We start from the raw sequence: 24,583 nt of genomic DNA, 5'->3' as shown, positions 1-24,583 counted from the left end.
ACTCACCAAAACATGATGAGATCAAATGAACATCTGAGGTCAGTGGAGCTCTGAAGGGTTAATGATCTGGAGACCAGGCTCTGATTTTTATTTATTTTTTATGTTTATTCACCCCCTGGGCTCATAACTACCCCCGACATGTGACTTATGCCCCTCTGTGTATAACTCATTCAATTTACCCAACAACCTGTTTCTTTAAAACACTTTCATGAGTGTGTTTGACATGGATTTGCCTTGTCTTTACACAGAAGAGCCAATATTTCACACTCCTTGTTCAATCAAGATCAATAGCGTTAGACGTGCAGCGGGCTTCATTTATAAATGTGTTGCAGCCTGTCAGGTTTTGAGTAATTAAGGGGAGACTTAATTACACAAACATCAAAAACTCAATTTCATTTTAAAAAGTTGCATATTTTTCTCAGTGCGACACATGGATTTATTCATAAAAATATCCAGTCGAGTGTGTATTTGTGGCATCGCTGTTTTTACATTTAAAGACTCTGCTGCAGCTTTATGAGCAACTTCATATCAGTCATAACCCGGCAATCTATTGACTCAGCTAAATTATGTTGGGGATTTATATGCTGGGAGGAGTGTTTTATTTATTTTATTTAAATGGTCATGAGTCATTTACATCTCAAAAGCCTCTCATCTCACATCCCATTCAGTTTAAAAGTTTCATGAACTCAGCAAGTCTTCCAAGCCCTTTGGGAGATGTTTATTGCATTCTTCACCATTACTCGTCTCGCTGCCACCGGAGTTGCCCCCGATGCAGTAAAAATTCAAACTAATTTGTAGAACTGTGCCGTTTCTCATTTAAGGTGAAATCAGGGAGAGTGTGCAGATCGTTAATCATTTTTCTTGCACATCTAATTGAATATTTTAGGTCCCTGTGTTTCTTCCGCTTGGCATTACAGTAATTCAGTGCAATAGTGTGAAATGTTTGCATCGTACAAATCAAATAAACTGCTGTAAATTGGTTGAGGTATCTATCCATTTTTTTTTGTTTTTTTTTATTTTGAATAAAAGTGATTGTCTATATAAAAATCACATTTGTTGAATTTAGGCGTTAGTCTGTTTTCCTCATCAGAAAATCTAATATTTTTTTCTTTCTTCTTTGGATGAGGTCATTTATTTTTCAAGCTCTTACTGTCATGTTCAGGGTAGTGAAAGGGAGTTTTAGGGAGTGAGGTCTATCTGAATGACCATCAGGTAAGAAATAAGATACCCAGTCCTGACACTCACACTCTATTTAACGAATCATCTGTCAATTTACAGTTCATGCTTTTATATCAAGTTTTTGATATACTTGATATAAGGAATATTGATACAAATATTCCTCCTTATTGTCAAATCTTAATCCCCGTGGAAATGTTGGATAAGATTTGACTGTTTACATATTCAGGCGTTATTTTAAAAAAAATGATTGCTGATGTATTTAACAACATTAGCAGACTGGCTGTTGCCGTCTTTTAAAATTGACTGCAAAGCAGAGATATTGTCTCCATGTGGAATTAGATGCCTTTCAATAATTGCTAAGCTGAAAGTGGTTTAAGGCCTAGCTGTTGTGTTGTCTTGCCCTTTTCTCTGGACATATTACAAAAAAGGAATCAGCAACTCACAGCCCTTGATGAGTTTTGTGACAGGCAGAATATGTGTTGTGGTTAAATGTGGAAGCAGCAGTCAAAGATACTGTTCATTTTTTTTCTTTTTTTTTTCTCCTAATGCTCTTTAAAAAATTCCAGTACAAGAACAGACTCAGTTTTAGCCATTCTGATATTAAAAGATCCTTTTTCTTCCTTTAAGCCTTGGAAAATTAAGCCCCATAGTTCATCCAAGCTGTCCTTGATTTCATGCTGTCTGCTCTCCGATTCTGTCTTGTTTTCATCTGCACCCTTGAAGCCTCATGAGTTTTATCGGGGCTGCTTCGCTTCCATCTGTTTCCCAATCAATTTGATCTCATTTCCTGCCAATTGGTCCACCTCCATGGGTTAAGGCTCATTTAATAGGAAGCGTTGCATGTTGACATCATCAGCTGTAGTTATGGTGATGAGATCACCAATCTCTTTAGCATTAGAGAACCTTCTCTGGTTCTCAGTGTTAGAGGTGATTTGGGTGGAGATATTTTGAAATGTGTGCTTGAAAATTGTGTGCTTTAGCAGATGGCTCATTTAATTGGTCAATTTAACAAAGAAGGAAGTTATTGAGGAAAAATAGGGAGTCTGCAGGTCAGTCCTTTGTTAAAAGTTCCTGTAGTTTTCTCTTTTATCCATGATTTTTTTTTTTATTCTGGAGAAACTTTGACAGATACTGCACCAAATTAAATGCACAGTGTCTCTTAAATCTTCATGCTGCTCTATTAAGAGATCAATATTTGACACCATGGCAAATCTTGTTTACCATGCAGCATATTGTTAAATGTATTATTGGAGAAAAGTAATCCATAGATAGAGGGATGCTGCCAGTTGTTTTCACAAATTCATATAAAAATGTCAAAATTTACACAGAAACATAAAGATAAAACCCCAGACAATCTATGTGTACATGTAGACAGCAAACAAAGTTGTTGCCTTCTCAGCAACCTCCCTGATGAGTGTAAACTCAAAGTTGAATCAAAATCAAAAAGTATTTACAAAAAGTGCTAGATCAACATCCTTTATTAATGCAAGGTTGTTGGACATTTCTTAAGCACATAAATTACACGACGTTCATCACATTGTACATGTAAACACTTGTGAAAAGATTTATGAAGTTTCTTTTTTTTTCAGTCGCAAAACCTGGCCTCTCTGCAGGGGCGTGTGCACTTTTGACAGCCATCATAAAACAGGCGAACCTCCCAGTCTTCCAAATATCCCTCCTTATTGTTTTATTGCCACTTTCTTAAACACTGTAAAATTTTATCATCATTTTACATTTATTTAAAACCACCCCAAGCATGGCGCCTTCCTGCTTTCTAGAGCAATCTGATACCCACATACTATTTGTCATCCACATTCCCCATGCAGTCAGAGCTTCTGTCCTTATTTAAGTCCGACTCTGAAGTGCAGCAAGGCAGAGGGTTTTGCAGAACAATCCTCTGTGTCCTCACTGGAGTGACAGCGAAATATATTTTTTGCTCTCATGAATTTTAACGTGTGCTTTGATTCACAAAGTGGAGTGTTGAACAGGAGGAGACGGAGCAGGTATGCTGCTCTGCCAGCTGCACACATTATTAACCTCTCCCAATTTATATAAACTGGAAAAGACGCTGTGGAAAATCTTCTGGACTCCCAACAATCCACGTTGTCCAGTTGAGTTCCTGTAATTTAAGCTAAGCTGTTCTGCCCCCTTGACTGCATGGAATTGAGTTTTCTGGTTGATATACATAAACCAATTAGCAGGATATCTCGTTTCCGTCTTTGTGGCTAGAAATCTATTTTGTATTTTCCTTTGCATTAGCATTCAAAAACTTTTTTTTTCTTTAAATGCACACTCATCTAGATCCAAACCATTCCAGAAAGTCTGCCTTCTATTTCGCAGGGGGAAAAAAAGGATATTGATTTTGTGTAATTGCTGTATGTTATTCATAATGTAGAGCTGTGGTGTCTGCATGCTGTTCGTGGAGTAGCCGGTCTTATCAGCGGGAGCAGATGGAGAGCGTCCAAGTGAGAAGCTCAGTCTGGCTCCATGTATGTCATAAGTAAGAGGATGACCTTGGCTGAGTCTCAGCCACAGTTCAGCTGTATGAAACACTGTTTCTTTCCTTTTCCTCCTGTCTTTCTCTTTGTGTCAGTGTTTTTACTTTGCTCACACACACAAACTGCTTTGCTCCTAAGCGTTCCTACACAAATACCTACAGCTAGAGACCAAATATGCTCCTCCACTTTGAGGTGAAAAGACTCTTCCTGTACATGCAATTGATTAGAAAAATAGTTGCACTTTTTGTCCAACTGAAACAATTTTTATTGGTTATAAAAAATAACTTTTGTGAAACTGAAATTTTTGTTTTATTCTTTCACTGCGCACGCACACATGAATCAAAAGCAGTTTTTAGAGAACCAGTTCTTAGTAAGTCAAACAGTGAGCAAACGAGGATGTCAAGAGCTTCCCTGCTAGATTTATATTGTACTTAAGCTGGGCGAGATAAGAGTCTCCATTTCGGAAGTAGAGTGATTTGACGTTGTCGTGACTTTTGTGCTGTTTATGTTTAATATGAATAGTCCAGCCTCTCACTTATGAGTTGTTGCAGCAATACTTTCTGTTTTTTTTTTTCTGTGATGATGTGCAATAATTGCCAATCTTCACTGAAACTTAGGAAAAAGAAGAACAGAAGATTCATTTTTTTTCATGTTTCAGACATGAACTTTAATTCTGTATAATAGAACATGATGGACTACAAGAGTCCATATGATACTTAAATGTAGCAGAGAGAAGTATTTTTGGTTGCACACTTTGGCACAAAATAGATTGAATGCAGAAAAAAAATCATTTAACCCATCCATCCATTTTCTAACACCCTTGTGCCTGGAGGGGTCGGGAGGTGCTGGTGCCTATCTCCAGCTAACATTCGGGGCGAGAGGCAGGGTCACCCTGGATAAGTCGCCGGTCTGTCTTTTTTCACAGCCATGCTTCAACCCTAGTTTTTAGAGTAGAGTGTTATTAGTTCAGTGACTGTCATTGAAGGCCTCTAGTGCCAAAAAAATAGAATAAAATTGAGAGGTTTGAGGCTTTCTTCCTTAGAATAATTCATTATGAGACTGGGAATTAAAACTTTATGACGTTTCATTTCTCTGCTTTACACAAGACTTCTTCATACGCACTGTATGACAAGTTACTGCTGTGTTTATCTGGGTAATAAGTGTCTCATAACATTGTGGGAACGTCTCCGTCATTACTTGGATATGGCATGTCATTGGAGGCTTCAATCAAGTCTCAGCGCAGATTTAAAGTGAAAACTTGAAAACGGTAATTGTATCGCTTAGTCCTCCTCACGGCTCACTCGAAAACGCCCCTGCAGACCCAGCTTAGCTTTAGAGCAGATAGGCCAAGCGAGGTTGTTAGCATTAAGATGAAGCACTCCATCCTGTTAGGATGCCTTAAAATAGGATGCAGCTGAGGAAATATTTAAATTCTATGTGGTTTCTTCTTTGTCTGTGTGCATCTAGTGTAAATGTCAGTAGTGGGGAAAAAAAGATGCAAAAAGAATTGCAGTAAATGCCATGTGGATGTCTTTTAGAACAAATATTTTATACATTGACCTTTAGGATATAATTTGTATTTGCAACACAGAACATACATTATTCATTTGCTTAATGTTTCTAAAGGCGTTTACATTTTTGAAAATTAATATTAAGCCCCAAGCCCGTCTTCCACTTTATAGCCTTTTTTTCTCCATTTAAACCAGCTTCTACTTTAAAAAAAAAAAAAAAAATATTAAATGTACTTTCAGTCTGGGAACAGCGCCATTACTTCTGATTATTTTTAATGGCAGGCTCATTCTTTTGTAGTGCATTCATATTTGTCTCTCAAGACTTGAAGACTGTCTTAATGAGCTCTCAAAAGGTCTCCTTCCTTAGCCTTTGGCTACATCCAGCTATGTGCAGCAGGCAACTCTAGTAGACCCAGACTATATAAGGCATGAGCACTTCCCGAGACATGAAGACATGCCATTCTTCCCTTTGACAGATATTATCCAGTGGGGGAATGGTAGACACATCCCTCAAGCAGATCTTTGATTAATACGCATTAGACAAACAAAGTAAAAGGATTTCAGCAACGCTGCAATGTAAAGGCATATTGCAGGAAATGCATAAAAGATCATCATAGGCACTAAAAATAATTACGCTTGAATGGCAAATAGAAGATTTATTTTATTATATTATTTTTTTTTGCTTTGTTTTATTATGAAAAATGTATAATTCCTTATGGGAGAGAGCAGCCATTTTGGCTCAGGGCAAACATTTTGAGTGTCATAGTTCTTCCCTCCTGTTCATGTTTGACTCCGTTTTCAAAGGCAGCAGTGCTATAGGTATTCCACTTCCTAATTTGGTCATATGTCTTTTAACACATTCGTTGCTTTTTGTCTCCTTTCTTCCTTTCTGTCTCCAAGACACTATGATCCGATTGAAAGAAAATGATCGTGCACCTCCAGTTGAAAGCATAGACACCGAAAAGCGCTCTGCTGAAAGGTGACCTCCAGACTCTTCACCTCCCGGCAGCGTTTGGTGAGTTATCCATGAAAGAAAAAAAAAAGAAAGAAACTTCTTGATTCACAAATGACACCATTGCCTCTCGCCCTGTCAGCTGTCTGTATCTTCAGGGCATCTTCCTAATGTTCACGTTCACAATATTTTAAATTGCGCTGTCAAAAACAGAGCCTGTTATATAATGGCGACTCTTATTACCACCTCCTATTTTTGTTATTTTTTTAGAAAGTAAATCTAATGGAGATTCAGTTTTTCTTTGAACCATTTGTTAAGTCATTTTTGCCCGTAAAGTGGTAATTTATATTGAAGGATGCATCTCTCCCCCTACAGTAAATTACGCTGTAGACAATATGAATCAAGATGTTTTTAGAAATATGTTTTTTTTTTGTCAACGAGGAGGAAAACGGTCAGAAAATATGGGTAAAGCAAAATCACAATATATAGCAAGTTCATCGCAATTACATATTTTCAAGAGATTGTTCATCTTTGTCATCCATTTATGGATTATTACTCTCATTTTGGGTCGCTGCAGTTCCGGTGACCCAAAATATATTTTATCCCTTTCCAGATTGAGAGACATGAATGACATTTTTTTCTGAAATCTTGTTAAATGTAGGCATGATGAGTTGCTATTTGAGATCTGTCACCCTACTTAATATTGTCAGAGTTTGTATTTATATCCATTTCTTGACTCCACTGGTTTTGCACTAGTTGGGCTTGCTTTTGTTCCTGAAATAATACCAACATAATCACAATTAATTTGTTTTTTAACAAGGGGTGCGATTATACTTCCATATAGGGCCTTGTTGGTTTGACAACTTTTCCCGTTAATGAAGAAAATCTTAAGTTGAAATTAGCTTTTTCTATTGACTCAAATGATCTTTTATGCTGAAATTTGTTTGATGATTTAACCTCCTCAGACCCCGCGTCCTCATATGAGGACATTACATTTTTGCTGTTCTGCACCATGATACTGAATTTGTAAGAATTTTGACCAATTGTCCTCATCTCGGGGGCATGTCCGCACCACCTAGTGGTCTCATAATGAAATTACACTCATTTGAAAAAAAACAGCATGGCGGAGATGACGGCCAATTTCTTCGACGGCAACTCCCGACAGAAACATGGACAAGGTAAAAATCCTAATCAAATTTTATGATTGAAACTTGTTTATTTATGCACAATAATGTCTGTAGCTTCACCTGGCATGCTTATTTGATATATTTGAGTAATATTAGCAAGCTACAACGTCTGTAAACATGACGTACTCGTTTGAGGACATCAGGTCTATCTTCAGTGCAAAACGTAAAATGTTCTCAAGAGCATTTGTGTTTATTTCTAGTCAAAATTTCTAATTTCTAGTCAAAATAAGTCTTATTACACTTAAAATAAGGCTGATCCTTCAAAAAGGGTGCAGGTTTACCCTGTTTTCCGTCAAGATGGCTGCCATAAAAAATTGTCCTTGCTACATCACTTAGAGATTATCTAATTGGTTTTGTTTTTAGGTGAACCTAACTGGTACAGTCATGAAGAACAGGATCCCAAAAGCAATGCAGAAGCTTCCAAGTGACAAGATCATGAAGCAGCAAGACAGATGGTCCTCCGCATCAGTTGTCAGGGGAGTTGGGAAACTGAATGTAGTGAAATGGTTTGACAACAAGCCGGTCCTGATGCTCTCTGCTGTCCATGCTAAGGAGCCAGAGGACACCTGCCAGCGGTGGTCCAAGAAGGACAAATGCTATTTAACCATCAGAAGACCAAATATTGTACAGGAGTACAATGCAAAAATGGGTGGGGTAGACTTATCAGACAGAATGATGAGTTCGCTATAACATGTTCATAATGAAGTTCATAAACTTTGCACTTTTCCATGCAAAAGCTGCACACTTTTTTCTGCAATTTTGTGTTTGTTGACAGTATAAAATAAACTTGTACTTTGTTAACCAATGGTGTCTTCCTTGTGAAAGTCTGGACAGAAAGCAGCGTAAATGTACATACTGTGAAACACAGACGTAAATAATAACATTGATTGTATGGTCTTATCGTCACACAGATAGACCCAATGTCCTCATATGAGGACATTTAGTTTTGATATCACCACTTATTGTAGAAAGCTAAAATTTCATTTTTAGGCTAATTGGGTCCTTTTGATCCCAAATGGCAAAGAAAAAAATTATATGCAAAAACAGACCCAATGTCCTCATATGAGGACATTGGTTTTGACATAGTTCAAGAGCACATAGAAAGCTAAAATTTAATTTTAACTAAAATTAGGTCAGACTAATCCCAAATAGTAAGGAGACATAAAAAATGCACATCAAACAAAAGTCCGGGTCTCAGGAGGTTAAAATACAAAGGTGTGCCAAAATAAAAACAAACAAAAAAAAAACAAGCAGTGAAACATTTTTCTCAACTCCTTATATGACACATCTTGTTATTTATAACTATGCAACAATGTAACCCTCATCGTCTCATCGAAAATAAGCCAAAATATAACTTGGTTGACTTCAAGATTTATGACGGAATCAGGTCCAATACTGATATTTTTTATTAAACTTCTCCCTTTTCTATAATATGCATCAATTGTTAATCTCTCTTTTTTCACAATTGCAATTTTTCTTTGCTAAACATGCCCTAAGTTACCATCCTTTTAAATAAATAGAAAAATGTCCAGACATGAAAATGATCTCTTTTGAAATAAATGGAAGAATGTTTTGCTTGCAGTTTACATGCACATTAAAATAACTAACATTATCAAATAAAATACCACAATCTTGACGTGTGTTTTTGTCTTACGTATCATTAATTGGGTTAAAACCTTGATAGAGGGATCTTGATGTTGTCTCTTTGTCTCTAGAAGATCAACAGTTTGAGCTGGTATTCTCACCTTGTGTCTAAAGTTTTTATGTTGCCTCAGTGTCCTTCCAAAGTCCAAAAATTATACATGTAAGATCTGCTTGTGAGTCTAAATTGACCAAAGGAAAAAGCAAATGTGTGCATGCTTTGTTGTCTGGTCTTTCTTTGTAATCTGCTTTGAAGTCACCATTTTCTTGCCTGATGATAATTGTAAGAAGCTTCAGTCCTAAAGCAACTCTGAACAATACAATACTCAGTGAACAATACAACTAGTCTGGACTTTAACCTTACATTGCTTTAATTCCATCTCTGGGATTTGCACATTCATCTAAAAAGCACCCACAAAATTTGCCTGTGCCTAAAAAAAGGAAACGGTCATGGGAAGCAATCAGTTGCTAAAGACTTCACTTGTCTCTGAGCTTATTTAGACTTTGTGACATGTCCAACTTACTCCTGCTGTGACTTCCTTATCAAAAAAGTACACAGAAACTCACCCTCATCCTGAAGCTTTTTTGGGATGATTTAAAACAATCACAAAAGTAACTCGAGAAGTGTTTTTTTTTTTTTTTTTTTGCACCAGTGTGATATTCTCACCGTAATGAGGCAACGAGGGGGGCGTACAGACCCAGAAAGTATGCAGGGCTTGATTAAGCCAAATGAATTGATTTGAAAAGAGAACACCACAAATGATGTTAAAGCCAAAGTATAATTATTACATCAGATGTATCGGGCAGTTCCTTAGCAACTGAATTAATACATGAGCTGCAAACAAAATCTGAGACGCCAGTGTTTTGGACGCAAGACTTAAAATTATACTTGTGAACTTGCAGAAAAGCATTCAATTATTTCTGTGACTTACTTGTGGGTGAAACAACGTTGATAAAAATACCCATCAAGGTCTAATAAGAGCTGGTGCGGACCAGAAAGTAGGAAAATGTACTTGTATGGAGTCTTTCCTCTGCTTTATTTTGCTCTGACCCAACATTTCTCTCATCTGTATAATTGTTCACATTCATCAGGACTTCTGCAATATATAAATCAGAAGCCTTAAACTTAAATAATCTTTCAATGCAGGATGACACTAAAAAAAAACAGCTCTGTAACAGTCAGCTTTGGAAAATGTTTTTGCTTGCAGTAAGATAAACTTCCAGTTCCAGTTGCAGTTGTCTTAAACTATGATTATTACTCTCAATATGAGCAAGTTCAGGTCCGGATTCATTTTCTTCTAGTGATTTCCTAGAAGATCAACACACACCTGCCATACATGAAAATCGTGTTCTCATGTATTTTTGCATTTTGAGGAGTAACAATGAGAAATGGTCTAATCTCCTATCTTATATTTATTCCCTAAGAAAACAAAAACATGTTTGTTTGTAAGACATAATCCCTGAAGCAGTAACCTTTAACACAGCCTACATATAATAATCTTATACTGAAATAATATTTCTGTCATTCTAATGAGAGGGCATGTCTTTTTTTGAACATTATACATCTGGTATTGAATTGATTATTGATATTAAGCATTAATTTGAAAGTAAAGAATGCAGTCAAAGACATTCAGAGATATTAACTCAGGCAACTTAGCCAACATGTATTATTGAAGTAATGGGTACACAGTAAATGCTGCCACTTTGTGCATGTCAGTGGGTTTACGGTTTGTCACCCAGCGTTTCCCTGAGTGAGGGTATACCAGCAAGAGTGGTTAAAAGCACTCAAGCATCAGACAGACTTCCCTCAGTGCACATGTAATTTGGGTTTGTGGTAGCAGGAGGCCCAGACACGGTTATACAAGAGATAATAACAAATACAGTTTTGTGCAAGTGTGACAGGACACATTAACAATGGTTGTCCACAGTTTTTTCTTCTTGTGGTTAGAAAAATGATTTGAAGATTTGTCATTATGACTCGCTGTATATGATGAAGAAGTGTTGATGGTTCTTTCCTCTCAAGCACTTTCAAAATGTTTGTTAAAGATGAATCAGGAGTGTTTCACATTTAATTTTCACTTTTTATATTATACATAAAAATCTGCCATTTGCAGATATCATACTGCTTTGTCAGAAACAACCAATCAGAGACAGGAGGAACGTCTTAGTGCTGTCAATCACACATGTGTATGCAACACAACAGAGAGTGTTTCTTTAAGTTAGTGGTATTGTTTTGTTTTCTACACTATGATGGTCCCATGACAATTTATTGAGTTTGTCTTGACAATTTTGTACTTTTTGACAAGGGTGAGAGAACAAACAGGGATATTTGACGCCATTATGAAAGAAAAATATTTATCTGTCACCGGAATAAAATTTTATCAAAGTCTCATGAATGCTTTTTGGGTCAAAAAGCATTAATAGTATGAATGAATTATTTAGGAAATTTTCAATCTGTACCTTTTTCCAATAAAAATTAGCATTAAGTGCCATTCAACCCAACCACTCTCCTGCACATTTTTTTTGTTTGTTTTGTTTTTGTACAGTGTGCTTCACTTCAATGACATTTTGTTAAGGAAAATCTCATTTAAAGGAAATTGTTGATGTCTGTAGGCTAAATCATGGGGTTAAAATTCAGTTAAACAGCAATCAATCTGCTTCAGCCAAGAGGAAGTTTTTTCCATCAACTTTTTTAAAGAACCTCACTAAGTCTCTATTATTATTCCTCTCAATTTTAAGCTGGAAATCCGTCAAAGTGGAACTGATGAAGGGATTGTGAGAATAAAAGGTGAATTATAGTGAGGGATCCAGTCCACAGAGACTTCATTAGCTAGTCAGGGCTCCGTATTATAATACTTCAAACATTGTAAAGCCCTATTTGGTATTCAGCTCCAGTTCTCAGGGGCTCAAATTCACAATTAATGACAAATCTTAGTCCTTTAATAAACACATAAATAAACATGGGTATTTACACCGAGGTCTCTCTGCTGGATAAAAAAAACATAACAAGCAGAGGTTATTATTATTTTTTTTCTGTCCTTCCAAAAGAAACTCTTCAGCAAATGGCTATCTGTTTAAATTCCTCTGAAACCATGTTGGTGTTTAAAGGCATATCAATCATAATTAATGGCATAAAACATGATTGAAGTCATTTGAAATGCACTGTACAACTTGACATTTCTTTGCTCAAGGCACAGCAGCACAAGGCATGATTGCTTAGGTTCACTGGTGTTAATTCTCATTTTCCTGTATATCTCCCATTTTCATAATGGCCCTTCAATGCAGTGGGATCTGCAAGGACAGAAATATTTTACAAGGAATCTTTGCATCAAAGGTTAAGCACAACTTTCTGTGTGCTTAACCTGTGTGGCACCTTTGCCCAAACTTGTACCACCACATTTACGGACATTTTTGTGACTAACTAAAATAGCTGACTCCTCTTCATTATTTCCAGAATCCTTTCATCTTCTGCACAGTTGGTGAAACTTTGAAACTTTGCTTTTTTTATGGTGGCTAACGTGTGTGCCAGATTATCTTATGCACATTAGGAACCTTGTTAAAACAACTTAACTTTTGTCCGTTACAACCACAAACTCTATGAATTACTGATTTTGGATGACTGACTAAAGCAAATTATGGGATCTCTGATGATGTCTGATGTGAAACGGTTCAAAGATTGTGAACAAATTTGCAAAGTACTTAGTTATCTCTGGAAACAACATAATAATATGTTATGTTGTTTGAAGCTCCACATAGCAGCAGGTATGAACCTGCTGCTATGTGGAGCTTCATCACAAGCATAGATATTTTGTTCATTGTGAATTAGTTTTTATATATGTTTGGTTGTTGAAACCCAGGTTGCAATAAAATTCATATTGCTTCATAGAAAAGCAGTGGTTATAAAGGATGCTATATTTATTTGTCTTTGAGTATCAACAGCATGATGGAGAGTATAATTTAGTTTGTGCTGGTTTTTATTAACTCTCCTGTTAGGGAAAAAAAAAGAATTAGGAACATGTCAAGACAGAAACAAATCAGAGACAGATACTGACAAATGTTTGTTTCAAGAATTTTTACTTTATCAAAAAGTGGGATGAGTTTACAAATTCAGGTCAACTCACTCCCTATCTGCAACAGAAATTAATTTACATATATAATTTGTCTTAGCAGCGTTGAATATGGGCCCCCTGCAAACTTGTAAAAAAGCATCTCAAACAATGTCTTTTTGATATACAGCACAGGGAACAATACATTTCTGTAATGTTGAAGAGTGTAAACAAAGCCACAGACAGCAAAAGTCATCAAAAGGTTACATTGACCTTTCCACAGACAGACATCTCAGGGCTCTAAAGGTAAATGAGCAAAAGTAACATTAATGAGTAAATGATACACCCCAAACTATTTAATTATTAAATATAAAAATAATTTTAATATTATGAGCAACTGAATATAGTAAAATGAGTAAAATACAGGTAACATAAATATTATAAAAAATGTTAACCTGGATGTTTTTTGTTTTTTTTGAGAAAACAAAATGAATCGCTCCAGAGAGACAAATAAACCTGATTCCTCAACGTACCTCACTACTAAATGTTACAAGAGCTAATCATATTTCACACCTGATTTACTCTGAGTATACACAAGTTCTCAGAAAAGGCACAAATATTATGGCAAAATATTACCAAATATTTTATGTTCTTATACTCAGTATCTTTTACTTTGTAAATGCATTTGTGCCATATGTGTCAGCTGCTCTTGGGGACACCACTGAGCTTGAAAACCACACAAAATGGTTGCAGAGATGGAGCTGCCCTGTGGGTAAGAAGTGAAGCCTATGTGTACAGATTGAAGAAGTCATGGGTATTAAAGAAAGGAGAAGTATCACAGCTGGGATGGTGCAGAACCACAGGCGTGACATTGCGTCTGATGACTTTTCATGCTGGAGTCAGAACTCATGGCTACTGTCATGCAAAAATGAAAGCCATCTCACATGGTGAAAAAAGAAAGTACACCCTCTCTCGGTTGGTGGTTTGTGATAGTCGCATTACTGATGAACTTAGCCAGGTTTGATCGAACAAGTTTGACATTACAGCTGTTTTAAATAGCTTTTAAGAAACAAAAACCAGACATGAACAAGCTAGAATTTAAAATTAGCATATTTTATTTTACTACTCATGCTACTGAAACTTAAACATGTTTGGTTGTCCTCTTAAGTTTTGAATGTTTATAAATAGGAATAGCTCAATGCGCAATGTAATGAATTTCTGTTCTAACTCGGTATTTTCTGAGATCTTGGCACCTTGTATGTTGTTTGGTTTTAAGCTGTGATGAAAATCTAACCTGCTCATTCTACGACTACTTAAATTAAATGTAGCTTTGGCTCAACTTTTTGTCTTTATTTATCACTGTATTGTCAGCAACTTCTATTTTTTAGAGGTTCTGGACTTTTTCTGTTCTCAAAAAGAGAAAAAAAAACCCAGAAAATTGATTTTAACAAAAGCTTAGTCAGTGTTTTTTTTTTTTTTTTCTGGATTTAATGCAAATATAAAAACACAATATACTGTGACATCAGGAAAAGTGCTATGTGTGATGATGTTTGGTATTTATAAGATTTGTGATTATTAATCAAATACCTAATTATTTGGTCTTTTGGTTCATTGCATAATGGCTTTTCCACTCCATGACCACAGTTTTATGTCGCATTAATCAACAAGCCTCACCAAACGTATCACAAGCAGACAGAACTTGAATTCATGGTCCATAAATAATTACCTATTATACTATTCAACTAGTTTTTTTCCCTCTATTTTAGTACAGTGATGATGATCTTGCCATATCAATAAGTGTGTTGTATATTGTTCTGTCCCACAATAAATTATATTTCTTCCTTGTTTTTGGTTTTACATACATCTTAGACTCTTCATTCCATCAGATTTCAACCATGTCATTTGTACGATGTAAACATTTAAATTTAAAGTAGTCTTTTGATAGCCGTTGCACTTTCTCTTGTTTTAATATATCCACTGAACTCCAATGGCAGCATTTGAAAGTAAATTTGTATTTGGAGGCCTAAAGAAAACTTTATTTTTGTTCGAGTGAAATTTCCTTCTCCTTCTTTCTTTCTCTCCCTCCTACCCACAAAATTCCCTGCTTTCATTATTCCTTCCATTTTAGCTGCCAGAAAACACAGTACCGTCGACAGACACTGTGCAGATGGACCTTTCCAGCTTCTCTCCTGTGGTATAAATATATTTTTATGAGTGGTTTCAATTTTTTGCAGTTCTTCAGTCAGCTTGCAGGCATGTTTTTTCTTTCCCTGTGAGGCACAGAATGGTTAAGCTGCAAAACAACAACAACAATTTCCATCCTGTTCTCAGTTCTGAAAACATCTCACAGACCTTCAACACGAATCTCACTGAACTCATCCTATACACTGACCTTCTATTTTGGCCTCTATTGCAAATTAAAAAACTTGTTCCTATAGATTAAACACACATAATGGAAGTATTTTCTTTTCTTTATGGTCATGTAAACTGAATCTACACAACAGCATATTTTAATCCAACACTAAATCGCTAATTTCAGGGATAATTTATAGTCATAGTCTTCATTTTATTGTGTACACTTACATTTTATTAGCTGTTGGTGACTCAGTCACACTACAAGTGTTATTTTAACACTAAAAGTTATAAGGCGACACAAGTTGTCACTGTCCACTGCCAGCTAGAGAGAAAAGTTTATTCCATAATTGTTGTGCTTACTTTTAGTTTGAAGCAGGATACTTATATAAAATCATGTGGGATGGTTGTTATATTCTAATTCATGCACAGTCTATAGCAGACAGGTTGTTGAGAATTGCATTGATTCCAAATACATTGAAACTGTGAAGAAAATGTACGTGTAATAAACAGGAAAGCATGTTTGTTTGGGCTCAGGTCTAAACAATCAGATGAAACAGGACGTCACACAAATATTATTGGGGAAAAAGACAAACCCTGCTTCACATTGCATAAGTTGCAATTTATATGGAAAGGACTGGGTTTGGTGTAGCTGGACATTATGGCTGTTGTGCAGGGCTGCATTGGTTGAGTGGAGAGGAGAGAGTAGCTGCTGGTTTGAGTGGGTGAATGCCATAGAGCTGAAAGTGTGAGAGCCTTGGTGGAGTTGTTTGCCAAACTGAAGAGTTACCCTGTGATAAGCAGCAAGGATGAAGGTCTGGATCAGATGCTCAGAAAGAATGCACACAAAATATGTATCTGTAGAAAAATTTATGCTAGTGTCACATTTTTGAGCTTACAGATTTAAAATAAACGTGTAGCTATATACTGGTGTACCATAAGTTGTCAGGCATCAATATTTGAGCAAACATGGTCTAAAAGAGAAGTGCTTGACCTGTCTGTTATTAAGGAGCTAACATCTCCTATGTTGGAGATGTCAACATAGGAGATGTTGACATCTCCAACATAAAGAATTGCAACATGAAGAATTGCATTATTACAATAATTTGTAATAATGAGAATTGAAAATACCAGGTGGCCTATACGTCTTATGAGATACAATCAAGTGCCCTTCAGAGGGATTGTTGGACGAAGCCTTTATTAGTGTAAATGTCAAAGATGATGTCAGTATTTCAAGCTCATCGTTGGGAAAAATTATTTTGAATCCAACTGCATTGCAAAAATGAAGAAATTGTTGTTTTTATTTCCTTCCAAAGACTAATGCAAACACATGTCAGTCTCGACATGGGCAAACATGGCAGAAACCTAAAGACCCACGGCATCAATTGCACTAAAATGTGATTCTACATTTTTGAATATGAGTGGATGAATACAAAGTCATGTCATACTTTTCAAATTTTTACTTGTAAATCGAGAACAAGACAGAAGATGGGCCTGTATGATTGAGTTAAACTGACAGAAAGTTTTGTTTTGCCAATGAGCAATAAAAATTGCTGTTTGCTCATCAAACCATCAAATGTTTTGATTTCTAAACATTTTACCGTGGACGTAGCCGTGAGAGCAAAGCTTACCTTGGCCTGCGCCAGTTGCTTTGAGTACAGTACGTTCTGCTTTTTAGATGAAAGTACATTAGAGAGACAGATAGGCACATGCAAACAACAACTGAAACTCGAAACTGACCTGATAGTTAATGAGTGAAATACCGTGTCTGGTTTTTGAAAATTATGCCAAAAACATTTCAGCTATTTGTGTTCTGTCAGGAGTAGCCAGAATAAGGTGAGTGAAGCACCACAGAACATGACGGGTTTTGCAGGAAACTCAAAAATTTTTACTCTGTGCGCAGACCAGCAGGGTCACACTGACCCTGCGTGTGCTTTTATGAATGTTTTTTTTGTGTGTTTTTGGAAATTGGCGGTTCGACGGATTACACCTCCCTAATAAGATAATAAATGAAACAGAAGCTTGATAATTAATGGTCGCATCTTCTTCATTTTATCTTTTGAACTTCTGTCTAAGCATTTTAATTATTTGGATTACGCAACTGTACAAGAATCTTCCCTGTTTTAAGTCTATAATAAATAGCAAGCCATGCGTCATAGAAGGCCGGTGAAGAATTGCTGAACTGTATCTCCTGGATGTTGTTTCTGGGATGTACATCATTACGATGATAGATTATTACAGTTTCCACATTTGCTAACCTCTGAAAGGGAGTAAAGCTTCAAGACTTCCAGCTTTGACCAAGAGGCAAAATCTCAGGTGTTTTATTCAGGAAACAAGCCAAGCCAAACAAAGGGAACATCATCCTTTTGACATTTAAGTCTCGGACTCAAAGTCAGAGAAGTAACCTGATTATGATGCTTTTTGGCTTACTTGTACTATTAGTCCTCTCTTAGGTCACCTATATAGGACATTCTGCTGTGTTTTTGTTATCCAACAATTGTATTGTTATTGAGCTGGAGGTCTAAATTAGAATGTTTTTTTTTTTTTTTGTCAAAACAAACTCATTTTTTTTCTGTCAAACTGGACATTTTTAATGTTCATCTTGGATGTTCATTTCTGCCCTACCCCACTCGTCTCCTACATCTTTTCCCAGTTCTGCTCCCTTCATTTCTCTTTCACCAGGCCATTCATTGTGTGTTGGATGTCATTCTGGTGTGATGCATTGTGCAAAACGTGAACCCCAGATTTGACTCCTATTTGATAGAAATCTACTTATTCTGGGGTGAAAGTGGGGTGTTCTGTGAGCTAAAATTAAACATCTGTTTAATTTCAGAGAGGAATTCACAAACACAAATTAGTGTTTAATTTAAAACCATGTAAAAGGCAATTTTTCCCTTTGCTGTACAGAAAGAGTTAATCCTATGTTTTTGTCAACCTTGTGGACATTAACACCTTGTTTATGATGCTAATGTTGATTTGTTTCCAATTTTAACCACATGTGCAGTGAAACCTTTCTTTTTTAGGAATCCAGCTGTCTGAAGATCAAAATTGATGATTCTGGCTTTAATTAGTATAGCCTGTTTTAGTGATATCAGCAATTCTTTACAGGCTATGCTAATCTGTGCCAGAATCAGCAATGCAATTGGGATGGATGCATGCCTCCATGATGTGAACTTAGATGGCTTTCTGGCACTGATGACACCAAACCCAGCAAACCCAACGCATTTCATTATTTAGTACTTTGTCAAAGCTTTGATATATAAGTGACACAAAAAGATGAATGGTTACTGCTAACGAATGACCTCTTGTCCTGGTGTCAGACTGCAGTTGAAACAATAATTTGTAATAATTAGAATTGGAAAATACCAGGTGGCCTATATGTCTTACGAGATACAATCAAGTGGCCTTTACAGGGATTGTTGGACGAAGCCTTTATTTGTGTAAATGTCAAAGATGATGTCAGTATCTCAAGCTCATCGTTGGAAAAAGTGGATCACCATTTTGAAAAAAGTACACACAATACTGGATCCATAGCACTTGTCGTGTTTGTATGAAACTATTTTCGATTAACCCGGTATGTAAGAGGTCGTGAGCTGAAAGACATTTATTTTACAGTGTGACAATCTGTCAGCGAAAAGGTCAGCACTGCAGGAGTTCAGTCAACCTCTGTCATAATACATGTTAAATGACAACCTAGTGCCAAGCATAAAAATGTCCCAAAATCAAAATATTTATTTTTGGAGTGAAGCAACTTATTTTTGTGTGTGTGTGTGTGCTTTTCTCAATTTATTTCTGTTTCTCTACATACTATTGCAGAATTTTACAAGTTCAGTGCTCAAGAGAAGTTGTGCTGCAACTTCTACTGGCATCACTGTTATAATAAACTTGAATCAAGCAAATGGTTCATCAGCGGGTGAGCGGAACTTACTGTCATATATATATATATATATATATATATATATATATATATATATAGCCTTCATTAGCCTTCATTGCAAACTCGATGAGGCTGTGGAAAACCACCCTTGAAGCCAACTGCAAACCACTTGCACAAGTGTCCATCAAATGTGGCATATACCAAGGAGATGCTCTGTCCCCGCTACTGTTCTGCATAGGCCTGAACCCCCTCAGCCAAGTTATCAACAAGACTGGCTACGGATACAGACTCAAAAATGGGGCCAATATCAGTCACCTACTCTACATGGATGACATCAAGCTGTACGCCAAGTGTGAGCGAGACATCGACTCACTGATCCACACCACCAGGATCTACAGCACTGACATTGGGATGTCATTCGGACTAGAGAAATGTGGTCGGCTGGTCACAAAGAGGGGGAAGGTCATCCACACAGAAGGGGTCTCACTCCCAGAAGGAACAAATAGCAGACATAGAGGACAGTTACAAGTACCTAGGTATACCACAAGCAAATGGCAACCTCGATGAGGTCACAAGGAAAGGAGCCACAGCTAAATACCTCCAACGAATAAGGCAAGTCCTGAGAAGCCAGCTCAATGGCAAGAACAAAATCTGTGCGATAAACAGCTATGCCTTGCCAGTAATCAGATACCCTGCTGGAATAATTAGCTGGCCAAAGGAGGAGATAAAAGCCACAGATATTAAGACCAGAAAGCTACTAACAATGCATGGAGGGGTTCCATCCCAAATCCAGCACCCTGAGACTGTACACGAGCCGCAAGGAAGGAGGCAGAGGACTAGTGAGTGTGAGAACCACTGTCCAGGACGAAACAACTAAGATCCATAAATACATCAGGGACAAAGCCTCAACAGACAATGTGCTCAGTGAATGTCTCAGACAACAGGGAACGGAGGTTGAGGTGCCAGAGATACCATCATGGGAGGACAAGCCCCTACATGGGATGTACCACCAGCAAATAACCCAAGTGGCTGATATCAGTAAATCCTACCAATGGCTGGAAAAAGCTGGACTCAAGGACAGCACAGAGGCCCTCATCCTGGCAGCCCAGGACAGGCCCTAAACACAGAGCAATAGAGGCCCAGATCTACCACACCAGACAAGACCCAAGGTGTAGGTTGTGCAAGGAGGCCCCTGAGACAGTCCAGCACATCACAGCAGGGTGCAAGATACTGGCAGGAAAGCGTACATGGAGCGACATAACCAAGTGGCAGGCATAGTGTACAGAAACATCTGTGCAGAATATGGACTGGAAACCCCAAGATCAAAGTGGGAAACACCCCCAAAGGTGGTGGAGAACGCCAGAGCTAAGATCCTGTGGGACTTCCAGATCCAGACAGACAAAATGGTAATGGCGAACCAACCAGATTGTCGTAGTGGATAACATCAGAGGAAAGCCGTTGTGGTAGATGTAGCAATACCAAGTGATTGCAACATCAGGAAAAAGGAGCACGAGAAACTAGAGAAATACCAGGGCCTCAGGGAGGAACTGGAGAGGGCCTGGAAGGTGAAGACCTGGCCTGTGTCATCGGGGCCCTCGGGCAGTAACCCCAAACTGGAGCAGTGGCTACAACAGATCCCAGGAACAACATCAGACATCTCAGTCCAGAAATGTGCAGTCCTTGGCACAGCCAAGATACTGCGCAGAACCCTCAAGCTCCCAGGCCTCTGGTAGAGGACCCGAGCTCAGAGGATAAGAACCACCCGCGGTGGGTGAGAAGGGAATTTTTTTTTTTTTTTATATATATATATACACAGAGAGAGAGAGAAAGAGAGGTTGAGAGAGAGAGAACATAAACAATTTGAAAGATAAAAAGATCAATAAATGGTTAGTATAAAATACAACAAGCCACACATACAAGATAAATAAACAAAAATCAACTCACTTGTGCACTCAAATTCCTAAACCATGTCTGTTTCTTCTAATTGCCCTCAAACATTCCTTCTTTTAATTTCGGGGTAAATTGTATTCTTTCTATGATAGAAATGCTGGACAAAGTTTAATCATTGGAAAATCTGCTTGATGAGTCGTCTTTAAATGGCTTTTCTAGCTGCAGCTAAATGGTTAAAATTCCATCTTTTTTAGTCTCGGTTTTCCCATTAAGTGAAGCTCTTTCCAATTAAATTGAACATGATGCTAAATTCTTGTAATTCCTGTGCAAGATGAGTGTATATAAAAATAATTTGCTCCCGGAAAACTGCAATTTCTGCTGTTGCCAGGAAAACCTGTAATATTTGAACATTTGAAGTATGAGACCTGCACATGATTTGTAATCTAAATGTTCTCCCTATGGCCCAACATATTATCTTCTGCTGAAAATTACAGTTTCTTCAGCTGTGGACAATATTTTGTCCACAATTTTCCCCCCATTTTTACTTAATTTTAAATAAAATTAAGAGACAAAGATATACTTTGGGAATTACTCTAATCATTTAGATTAATATTTCCAAGTAAAAATTCAGCAACTTGACAGACTACACTTTAAAAAACGAGTCAGTACATTGACCCAGACTTAGCATAAAACAGACATTTGCCTATTTAAGTTTAATTAATCAAATAAAAGTACAAAACGTTTGTACTATGAAGGTTAATAATCAACAGGATAATTGCATGCATTTAAAATTTCTCAGTTCACAACAATAATAAAAAACAACCAAAATCTATGAGGTTGGATTGGTGGTTTCTCAGCTGCGTTCATTTTTGCTCATAAATGAGTTTTGTGAAAGCAGAAGATTGCGACTATTTTTAGTGCTGATGTTATGCCCTATGTTGAAAAGAATGAAACTAAATTAGGATTAAGGCATAAGACTTAATAGACGATCATCAAACACATAGCATGAGCATTGTCTTCCAACGCAAATCCTCTCAATTCTCATCTCGCTTCAGTTCTTTGTCTGGAGTTTCTCCTATTGAACTTGATTTATCTTGATGAATTTCAACTGGGCCAATCAGCAGTCAGACTGAAGAGCTGTGAATGGTGTCATTGATTTTCTGCTGTTTTAGAATTATAGTCTGCCTATGGTGGTAGTTTGCTAATGGCAGAGGAGGAAGTGAAACCTTTCAGCCTGCTCAGATGTTATTGCCTATTTGAAGCCAGCATATTATTTGAATATAGTATTTACTTCTACCATATTTTACATACACTTATTTAAATTCAAAATTGCTTACCAAGTAATCTTAAAACTTAGTCTGTCAATGCAATTTTTATACAATGAATATTCTGTGATCCAAGGGCAAGAGGAGACACAGAATCTGCCTTTAGCACTGCTAAACTATCTGTAAAATACAGTTTTCTCAAAGCATCTTATTTAAAGTTATTCATTAATTTTTATGGCCAACACGCTTCATCTGCCATAAGAGCAGAGGATTCAAGTATTGCTGGGTAGAGTGGCGGTAAACTGGGACTCTGAGGAATTGCCATTCTCCTGTGGCTTTTGATTGGCAGGGGTGTAAATGGCAGCAGCATCTGGAAGCACTCTGATCAGAACGTGCAAAAGTACACAGACACACACTTGCGCGCACGCATGCACACCCGCACGCCTACACATCTACTGGCCTTGCACTAAACCCTCAAGCCCCCTTTGCTTTGTGTGACTTGGAGCAGGAGTATCAGCCCACCTGTGTGGGCTTCACTTTGAAGCAGCTGGGGGAGTAAATGCACTCTCATTAACATGATCCCCCTCAGAATTTCTCTAATGTACAAACTATAAAGCTTAATGTTTTAAGTAATTTGCCATTAGTTTGCACGGAAAATGGAGTTTAGCAAGGAAATTGATTGGATTGCGCAGCCTCTCTATCTCTGAAATTTGCAGGAATCTGGAAGATTAAATTTAATAAATTTGTCAGCAGCCTACTGTGCCATTGTGTCTACATTTATGTTGATGAATAATCCGTTTTGGTGGCTAACAGCCATCAACTTAGCTCTTTAACAGTCCATCCATCATGTCTGTGTTTAAAAAGTTAATGTAGCTATTTGTATCTTTCCACTGTACGGAAAATCAAGGATTACATTTCCACTCTTTGCATCAGCTTGCAGCTTGTAAAGCTAATGCTACCAATTATCTGTTCCCCAGTCAGGCTTTTATCCCTGACAATGCTTTGTCTCCTCAATTGTCTCATCAGAGGAAATGATGTTCTATTTTCCTGGATAATTGTGAGTTCTCTAAGAGGAATTCACATTCTTTGCTCAAGCAGTATTACTAAGCTGTACTGTTCTTAAAATCATTTTCAATAATAACTAAATGGAAATATATATATATATATATATATATATATATATATATATATATATATATATATATATATATATATATATATATATATATTTCCATTTATTTGTGTTTTCTTTCATGACATCTTTTAGATAATCAATTTTTCACTGTAAATATGTGTTATCTACTAATTATTGCATTGTCTTGTATTGCTTTATATGTCTCACAGTGTCGTTCCTAACAGTTTATACCAGTTTGTATTCAAGATTAAAACCACTTTACTACCACAATCTAACAATGACATTCTCTCTTAATATAAACATTTTTCTCTCATACTTTCTACCATCACTGATAAATCACATGGAGGGGAACTTCCTTGTCTTTTTTTTTTCTGTGTTGTACTAGCTTATTTTTTTGTTGTTTTGTCACACATAAATGTGTGACAAAACATTTATTTGTCAGCAGCCTTTGGGATGATTTTTCTTTTTTTAGGCCAAACATATAATTTAAGTAAAAAGCAAAGGGTAGTATCCAAATAAAAATGTCATTTGTTAAGGGAAAAAAAAGCTTTCCAAACCAATGTTATTCTATGTGAAGGTAGAATCTTTATCTTTGTAAAATCATCAATTAACGTTTAGTTTTGGGAATGTTAAATTCGTCTACATGTTAAATGTTGTGGACCAAACCTTAAGGTTGTGAACGTAAGGTTCTTGTCTCCCTGTTGTGGTTCTTTCTTCAATAACTTTTAACAAAATAATGTGCAATAATTTTACCAACAGGCCATACATGTTTCTTTCGATAATCTATTAGGTAATTAAAGTAGATTCAAGAAGAATTTTTCACATCAGCTTTGTTTATCTTTGTCCCAGATTTTTTATTTTTATTATTCAAAATATTTCATGTTTTCAAATATTTAGTTCACACCGTTTCACATGTTTTACATGTCTTTTTTTATTTAGTTGTTTTGTATAACAAGCTTAATAATGTCATTTTTAACGGAACTTGTCTTGTTCTGTAATTATAATGAATTGTTTATGTCACGGAGATTTTGAAGTGGTGCAGCCGCTTGT

The 24,583-nt window shown here is 36.8% G+C and overlaps 2 protein-coding genes across 3 annotated transcripts in view; both read left to right on the top strand.

The window, feature by feature from the left end:
- chrm3a (cholinergic receptor, muscarinic 3a) overlaps positions 1-24,583 on the top strand; it is a 106,292-nt gene that overhangs the window by 21,493 nt on the left and 60,216 nt on the right. For both annotated transcript variants that reach the window (XM_055029927.1, XM_055029928.1), the window contains exon 2: positions 6,089-6,203. The gene's annotated coding sequence lies outside the window, so the exon portion shown is untranslated. The remainder of the gene's footprint in view (positions 1-6,088; positions 6,204-24,583) is intronic.
- On the top strand, positions 7,098-8,132 carry LOC129359948 (piggyBac transposable element-derived protein 3-like). The gene is made up of 2 exons (XM_055029931.1): positions 7,098-7,318; positions 7,691-8,132. Exons 1-2 carry the CDS (start codon positions 7,310-7,312, stop codon positions 8,015-8,017), a joined length of 336 nt encoding a protein of 111 aa, XP_054885906.1. The 5' UTR covers positions 7,098-7,309; the 3' UTR covers positions 8,018-8,132.

This window comes from Poeciliopsis prolifica, unplaced genomic scaffold (assembly GCF_027474105.1).
Source record: "Poeciliopsis prolifica strain line A6 unplaced genomic scaffold, Auburn_PproV2 SCAFFOLD005, whole genome shotgun sequence".
NCBI lineage: Eukaryota > Metazoa > Chordata > Actinopteri > Cyprinodontiformes > Poeciliidae > Poeciliopsis > Poeciliopsis prolifica.
Note: the sequence above shows the minus strand (reverse complement) of the source record. Positions and strands in the feature narration are given on the sequence as shown.